The sequence below is a fragment of the Myxocyprinus asiaticus genome, chromosome 46 (genome assembly GCF_019703515.2).
Source record: "Myxocyprinus asiaticus isolate MX2 ecotype Aquarium Trade chromosome 46, UBuf_Myxa_2, whole genome shotgun sequence".
In the NCBI taxonomy this organism is placed as follows: domain Eukaryota; kingdom Metazoa; phylum Chordata; class Actinopteri; order Cypriniformes; family Catostomidae; genus Myxocyprinus; species Myxocyprinus asiaticus.
Genome location: NC_059389.1, coordinates 31,786,582 through 31,795,239, shown reverse-complemented (window position 1 = coordinate 31,795,239; position 8,658 = coordinate 31,786,582). Strand labels below are relative to the sequence as shown.

The 8,658-nt window shown below is 42.0% G+C and overlaps 1 protein-coding gene across 2 annotated transcripts in view; it reads right to left on the bottom strand.

Moving 5' to 3' along the window:
* Positions 1-6,324: 6,324 nt before the first annotated feature.
* The window catches only part of LOC127435879 (protein inscuteable homolog), a 182,543-nt gene continuing 180,209 nt past the window's right edge, over positions 6,325-8,658 (bottom strand). For both annotated transcript variants that reach the window (XM_051689624.1, XM_051689625.1), the window contains one exon: positions 6,325-7,205. In XM_051689624.1, coding sequence (XP_051545584.1) covers positions 7,077-7,205 — 129 coding nt within the window. In that variant the 3' untranslated portion in view covers positions 6,325-7,076. The remainder of the gene's footprint in view (positions 7,206-8,658) is intronic.

Genomic DNA, 8,658 nt, shown 5'->3' with positions numbered 1-8,658 from the left:
GCGCTTGCAGGTTTACCACCTGGTCTCTAAAGGGGTGGTGGGAACCTTGGGCACATAGCCCGGTCAGGGTCTCAGGATCACTTGAGAGTAACCTGGACCGAACTCCAGGCACGTTTCGCTGACAGAGAACGCCTACCCTCTTGATGGAAGTGAGTGCAGTCAGGAGGGCAGTCTTCAAGGAGAGTGCCTTAAGCTCGGCTGACTGCAAAGGCTCAAAGGGGGTTCTCTGTAGACCCTGAAGAACTACAGAGGTCCGATGAGGGAACGAGGTGCGGTCTGGTGGGATTCAGCCTCCTGGCACCTCTTAGGAACCTGATGATCAGGTCGTGCTTCCCTAAGGACTTACCGTCGACTGCGTTGTGGTGTGCTGCTATGGCAGCAACATACACCTTCAAGGTGGAAGGGGACAGCCTCCCTTCCAACCTCTCTTGCAGGAAGGAAAGCACTGATCCGACTGCGCATCTCTGGGGGTCTTCCCAACGGGAAGAACACCACTTAGCAAACAGACACCACTTAAAGGCATACAGGTGCCTCATAGAGGGGGCCCTAGCCTGAGTGATTGTGTCTAACACTGCAGGTGGGAGACAGCTTAGGTCTTCCATGTACCATCCAGGGGCCAGACATGGAGGATCCAGAGGTCTGGGTGCGGGTGCCAGATGGTGCCCCTTCCCTGAGAAAGAAGGTCCTTCCTCAGGGGAATTCATCAGGGGGGAGCTGTCGTGAGGAGCGTGAGGTCCGAGCACCATGTCTGGGCGGGTCAGTAGAGAGCTACCAGGATGACCTGCTCCTCGTCCTCCCTGACCTTGCACAGGGTCTGTGCAAGCAGGCTCACTGGGGGAAACGCATATTTGCGCATGCCAGGGGGCCAGCTGTGTGCCAGTGCGTCTATGCCGAGGGGGGCCTCGGTCAGGGCATACCAGAGCGGGCAGTGGGGAGGATTCTTGGGAGGCGAACAGGTGCACCTGTGCCTGTCGAATCGACTCCAAATCAGCTGGACCACCTGAAGGTGGAGTCTCCACTCTCCCCTGAGGGAAACCTGTTGTGACAGCGCGTCCGCTGTAGTGTTGAGGTTGCCCGGGATGTGAGTGGCTTGCAGCGACTTGAAGTGCTGCTGACTCCAGAGGAGGAGATGGCGGGCGAGTTGTGACATACAACGAGAGCACAAACCACCTTGGCGGTTGACATATGCTACTGTTGTCGTGTTGTCTGTCTGAACTAACACGTGCTTGCCCTGGATCAACGGCCGAAACCTCTGCAGGGCGAGCAGAATTGCCAACAACTTGAGGCAGTTGATGTGCCAATGCAGTCGCGGACCCATCCAGAGGCCGGTGTCTGCGTGCCCATTGCAAACAGCGCCCCAGCCCTTTTTGGAGGCATCTGTCATGACCACAATGCACCTGGGGACCAGTTCTAGAGGAACACCTGCCCGTAGGAACGAGAGGTCGGTCCAAGGGCTGAAAAGACGGTGACAGACCGACGTAATGGCCACGCGGTGTGTCCCGTGGCGCCATGCCTGTCTCAGGACTCAAGTCTGGAGCCAGTGAGTTCAGGGAAGAGCAGTGAGTTCCACTCTAGCCGACGCTCGCGGCTGCCCGGGAAAGCATTTCGTCATCTCCACGTCAGCCTGTGACTGGCAATCGACCCCCGAAGGGAGGAGCCCAGCTGAGGCTTCCAACTGGACGAGCCCGCTCTCCGATGCTGCGCTCAAGAGCTCATCACTTTCGCGGGCTCCGAATAAGGGGTCGAACTCGCCGTGAGACAAGCCGGCGGACTCACCTGGAAGCCCGATCAGGGCAGACAAGCGTGCTGGGGAATGGGAGGTCCGCGGGTGGATACCCAGTGGAGGCGGTCCCATTGGGGTCCCCAAATCGCCCCCAGTGCTAGCCGCGCTGGCCTCATACCCGTGGGTAAAAGGACCGAGGCGGGAGCCTCTGGGGTGGCTCGCTTTCTTACGAAGGCGAGCTGCGACCGCAAAGTTGCCATGGACATATTCTCGCAATGAAAACATGACCATCCACGAACGCTGTCTCCGCGTGAGCAGTGCCCAGACACGAAAGACAGCGATCGTGACCATCAGAAGGCGAGAGATAACGAGCACAACCATGAATAACACACAATCGGAAAAGCATCTTTAAAAAGACACGTGTTTAAAAAGACGTTCAGTGTGTGCGCTCTTTTAGAGAAATATATACTCTTTTAGAGGGGAAAAATGCTCTTTCAGAAATTATACTCTCTAGTTTTTCTGCCGAAGTGCCCAGGGGCGTTCTCTGCAGTGCACCAGTGCAGAGGAGGGAGAAGCCGCTGAAATGCGCCGTCAGATCCAGCAGAGGTGAATGAACAGTAGTATTCAGCTCAATGAGCATGACCGTTCGGCTCCGAAGAGAAAATCCTGAATGAGTGGTTGCATACAGCTCCTTTTATACCCGTATGTCCGGGGAGTGGCATGCAAATACCACTCGCCAATTTTCATTGGCCTTTTATCAAAGACCAGAGGTGTCTCGGGCTCCCAAGAGTGACCCCTAGTGTCACTACTTCGACACCAACGTCGAGTGAGTGACAGATAGGGAACTATAGATTTAAGGGTTAGTAACGATGACAGAAATTTAATTTGGGAATGAACTGCCCTTTAACTACCTGTTAAAGAGGCCATATTATGCTCATTTACAGGTTCATGATTTTATTTTGGGGGTCTACTAGAATAGGTTTACATCCTTTAATGTAAAAAAAAAAAAAAAAAAAAAAGATTCTCATACTGAACATTGCTGCAGCACCTCTTTTCACCCTCTGTCTGAAATGCTCTGTTGTAGCTCGTCTCTATAAAGCCCCCTTTCCGAAAAGCCTAGTCTGCTCTGATTGGTCAGCTGCCCAGTCTGTTGTGATTGGTCAACCGCTTAGAGTGTGTGTTCGGAAATGTAACACCCCATACCATAACTGAGTTTCAGCAAATGTATTACACAGTGACGTAGCTATGTCACGGAAGTAATGGCTGGACTGCAAACCAGGTGTTTCAGGCAGTTCAGGAGCAATGTTTTCTGTGGGAGAGTAACTCCCTTTGGCGTTGACTTTGATAGGAGTGTGTGGTCGGTCCAAGGCACATTTCGCAGGGTTCGTTGGCCGCGGTTCTCTGATTGGTGGATTTTCTCTGCTGTACCATGGGTAATGTAGTTGTTTACCATGAATTCCGCCATCAAACATGATTTTTAAACAATGAAGTTTTATGCATATACCATCGAACAACTTTGTAGCTCATGGTAGGTCTGTCTTTAAAATTTTATAATTTATCACTGAAAATCAATTAGTCTATGGGATAAATGAATGGGATTTCCAGAACCAGACTGCTGCACTCTACAACACTGGCCATCTCTGGTTGAAATAAAGACAAATGCTGATGTAAAACAATCGCAATAATTGAAAAGAACAGTTTGAAAGAATTGATTAGTGGAAATAAGTCAAATTCCCAAAACCCTGGGTAACTGAGGATTGTGTTTCATGTGCATTATTAATATAACAAAATTACAATGTTTATTTTTCAAAATCACAGAAATGTATGTTGAGCACCTGAATGCAATGGCCAATCAGAGGAGTTTAAGTTTAAGTCACTGGTGCAGAAGAAATTAGTGATGGGAAGATCAGATCATTTTACTGACTTGGATATTTGAGTCTTGTTCAGCAAAATGAACGAATCTTTATTCAAGTCATTTCGTTCATTTGAGCAGAATTAAATTAAAATGTTACATTTTCAATAGCCAAATCCACCGCAACACATCTACTTATGCAAACTTTCATTATAGTCCCAATAAGGAAAAAATTATAATGCAGCCAAGGACAAATTATGAGAAACAGAAAGATTAGTTCACCTCTGGAATCTTCTTGTCCGAGTCATTCATTCATTTGTCAAGTGACAGCCCTATACGTTATGCACACACACAGGAAACAGAAATGATTAGTTCACCTCCTGAGTCATCTGGTCCGAGTCGTTCGTTCTTTTGTCACAAGACAAGAAGACTCGAGAGGTGAACTAATCATTTCTGTTTCCTGTGTGAGCAATGCATAGCATATTCATCTGTCACGTGACAAAAGAACGAACGACTCAGAAATAAGTTCACTTTTCAGTTCTTTTGGTCCGTTTCCTGTACAGCGCCTATGCGGTTTTCACATAGCAAATTATCTCATTATAAACAACAAGGTGTAGAAACGATGTAAATTGATTATAATGGGAGTTTTTGCAAGAGCACAGAACTCAGTCATTGAGTTCACCCTGAAATGAAGTGATTGACAGCTTCAGTGATTATAAAGGGAGTGTTGTTTGCTCACTTTCTGTATATAATTTAATCACAATTTGAATAAAAGTTGTTTTTCATGCTGCTAAGAGGAACAATGTAAGGTTGACCGTTTAGTCACTGTCATGATTTACTGATGCATAGAACAGCAATGAACTATTTCAGGAACACAGTTTTCAGCTTGTTTGGGATGTAAAATACATAAATAATACAGCCTGCAATAAATGTATATTAATCAATATTATTAATAGCGATTACAATATCAAGGGAAATAATCTTCAGTAATGACTTTAGTCACAATCGTGCAGCTCTACTCCTGCCAACAACTCATAAGAATACCGGCCACTCCCATTTACAACTCCCACCACAACATAACAAGCTTATTGGGTCTCACGGCTACCGCAAGTAGAATCTTGATCTCTACATGGCAGTTATAACCATAAATCACTAATGATTGCTTAATGTTGTTAGTAGATCTGTCTGAATCAACATGTTAATTGCATGCAATTAATGTAAAATTTTTAACGCATTCATTTTTCTTGATCGCAATTAATGCATTTACCATTAATACAGCATAAACCAGCATAATTATTAATTATTTAATTATAGTGCACTGTCTTACTAAGACCATAAGCCGAGACCCAGATCCAGACCAAGACACTGAATAACGAGACCCAAATCCAGACCAAGACCGCGTTTATATGGTCTCAAGAGGTCTTGAGACCAAGACCTCAAGATCATGACTCCAACTTTGTAGAGGTATCTGCCAAGAACATCAATATTAATGTAATTCAGCACATGATGGGGCAGTGGTGGCTCAGCGGTTAAGGCTCTGGGTTACTGATCAGAAGGTCAGGGGTTCAAGCCCCAGCACTGCCAAGATGCCACTGTTGGGCCCTTGAGCAAGGCCCTTGACCCTAACTGTTCCATCATGGCTGACCCCTGCACTCTGACCCCAGCTTAGCTGGGATATGTGAAAAAAAGAATTTCACTGTATATGTACAAAAACATATAATGTGTGATAAATAAATATAATTAATTAATTATTAATTAATTAATTAAATGATTGCAACACATCTGGCTGGAAAACATGACTAAAGAAAAGGGTCATAATGTATTCTACATACTTCAGGCTACATGCATTCATTATAAATTAATTTAGAGTTTTAATGTAAATTTCTACATACACTATATGGCCAAAAGTTTGTGGACACCCCCTTCTAATTAACAAATTTGGTTACTCCATTAAATCCAGTAAAGAAAAATCTTAATGTTTCTTTATATAATGGCTTGGGCTTTGTGTGCTTCCAAATTTGTGGCAACTGTTTGGGGATAGCCCTTTTCTGTTCCAGCATGACAATGCCCCTGTGAACAAAGTGAGGTCCATAAAGAAATGGTTTACTGTGTCTGGTGTGGAAGAAATTGACTGCCCTGCACAAAGCCCAGAACTGAACCTCACTGATCACTTTTGGGGTGAACTGGAACAGCAAATGTAAGTCAGGCCCCATCGACCAACATCAGTTCCTGACCTTACTGATAGCCTTGTGTCTGAATGAGAGCAAATCCCTGCAGCCACGTTACCACATACAGTATAGTGGAAAGCCTTCCCAAAAGAGTGGAAGCTGTTATTACAGCAAAGGGGGAAATTGATGCCATAGGTTTTGAAATCAAATGTTCATCAAGCACATATGGCATCCACAAACTTTTGGCCATATAGTGTATACTAATGCATATAAACAGTAAACATGTTAACAATAGGTAAAGTATTCATAATGAATTCATAACACATTTAGAGTTTTTATATTATATAAAAAAGAAAACTCACACAAATGCACAATATAATATAACAGACATGTCCAGGGACATCCAAGTAGCCTCAGTGGTTTTGCATTGACCTGCTAATTAATTATCTATTGTCATTTTAAACCATTATTTTCATGCCAGAGTGGTCTTAAATTTAATTTAATTTTGCCTTCAGTAGTCTTAAAAAGACATACATTTAATTCCTTCAAAGCTGCAGATACCATGTTATATTCAGGTGTGACTTTATTTCTGGGAAATACGGGTAAATAAAATTTTCAACAAGCACATACATGTTTGGTGTTCAGGTGTCCACATAGCATTAACCATAAAGTGTATATTTTCATTACACACTTGAGGTACTAATTGAGTTTATAAAATTTGTCAGGTTTAGTAGAAGATCAGTGTGACTTAGTTTAACCAATTGAATACTGTAGTGTACCAATGCCCCATGGTTATTGCAGATTGTTAACCCCACAAACAATTCTATTTGACAAATCACCCTTTATCGGTCAGTTTTTCCATACAGATAAAGAGCAAAGATTCAGTTACAATAATATCTACTGAGGTTTTTTATTCAGGACAAGCTGTAGAGTATCAAACATTTGTTTTAATGTAAACTAATTTGAATAATAAAAAAAAAAAAGTTCACAATGATCTACTGCATTAAAAATGTCTGTTTAATCCTTGAAGTGCATTTGCAGCTGAATATATATATATATATATATATATATATATATATATATATATATATATATATATACACACACACACACAAATATTTAATTTTGTTATTCTTGTAAATTTTTCTACATTGATTTTTCATTTAAATGATGCATGACTCATGTTATATTTCTACCATGTGACTAAGTTTTATACAAAAACATACAACAAAGGCGGTTTCTTTTAGTAATATATAAATATGCTAAAATAATTGCACAAATTCTTTATTTCCCATCTTAATCAATTCCAATGGTGTATATAAGCCAGAGTCTGTCAGACAAAGCTTTCCTCCATGTTGGAGCACAGCAGGAAGGAGTCCACTAATCTGGGTTTGATCAGCTGTTGATGATCAGTGGGCGCGATACTGTCTGGACATTCAACCGCAAGTCTCCTCAGAGCAGCCTGTGTACAATGAAAAATACACATACTCTATCTTTTCATACAGAAGGTGTTTACACTTTTCTTGAATTTATATTGTATGTTCAGTAGTGGAAAGGACTGAGATTCACTGGGGGCATTTAAACATGATATATACATAATATATGTACACCTGTTAGACCTGTATTTCCATGATGTTATGCAATGCACTGCTGCCACAAGATTGGCTGATTAGATAATCGCATGTATAATTAGATGTACAGGTGTTCCTAATAAAGTGGTCGGTGACTGTATATTACCTTGCTTCATTTCTGTAATCTTATTTCACACTGGATTTAGTTTTTTTTTTTTTTTTTTAAATCATTACTTGATTAAAAATAACATTAAAGTGAGCCAAAATTATAGATACATTTTAAAATTAAACAGATTAAATTATATATATATGAGGTAATTGTTGATTTATCTTTTGATATAAACTCAGCTTAACTTTTCACTGAGGTGACATAACTGTTCATTCAGAAGACTTCATAAAGTGTAAATGATAATTTGGTGGATGATTAAAATATTCGGGTATCACCTGTAGGCAGGGTCGTGCACAGACATTTTGGGGGGCAGGGGCTCAAGTGGAAAAAAAGGGCACTCATAATAATTGATTTAAATTTTTTTTTTTTTTTTTTAACAAAACGTTAAATATATTAACACAACTCTGACTTCCTTACCAATTTATTTTAATCCCCTCACACTCATGCAATTGTTTCATCCTCAACAGATTTCTACAAAATAATCAGTTCACACAGAGACCATGGTCTTCTTTACTTACACATTTAGATGGTGTTTGTTTTAAGCCTACTACCCTTCGTTTGCATCTGTAGATTTCTTCTAAATTAACCAAAACAAGCTAATCTGCATATTTAAACATAACATTTCACGGGAAAAGACTCTTGCTGTAAGTCATTAACTGGGGAAGTTCTGTGGTGATATGCTTTAGTTATTTTGTTTATCCTATTCACCTGCAGTGCCTTGTCAGATGTATGCAAATTAGTGCATTTTAAGTAGTTAACGCCTAATTTGCATATCAATGTGGCGATTTTGATGACATTATTAGACACAAATTTTATTGTATTCACCTGTAGTGTCTCCATTAATTACAGTATATTAGCCTGTATGGCCATGATATATTGCCTTAGCTAAACTTTAGCTAACTTATTACATTAGCTAGTAGCTCATGAGTCATGCATGTTAGCAAGACACAAATTAACTATATTTGTCTTTTGGCTAATTAGCTGTAAAGTCGAGGCACTGGTAGCTTAGTCTTTTGTTCATCACCACTCACCTCCACACAAGCCAAGAAAAACACAACTGGGATAGGAGCTGGGAGGGGTTGCTGCCTGCCTGTCTGTGTGTCTGATGTGCCGATGTGTGCTGCACTGCTGTGCGGAGACGTGGAGGGAGGGAGGGAGGGAGGGGGGAGAGAGAG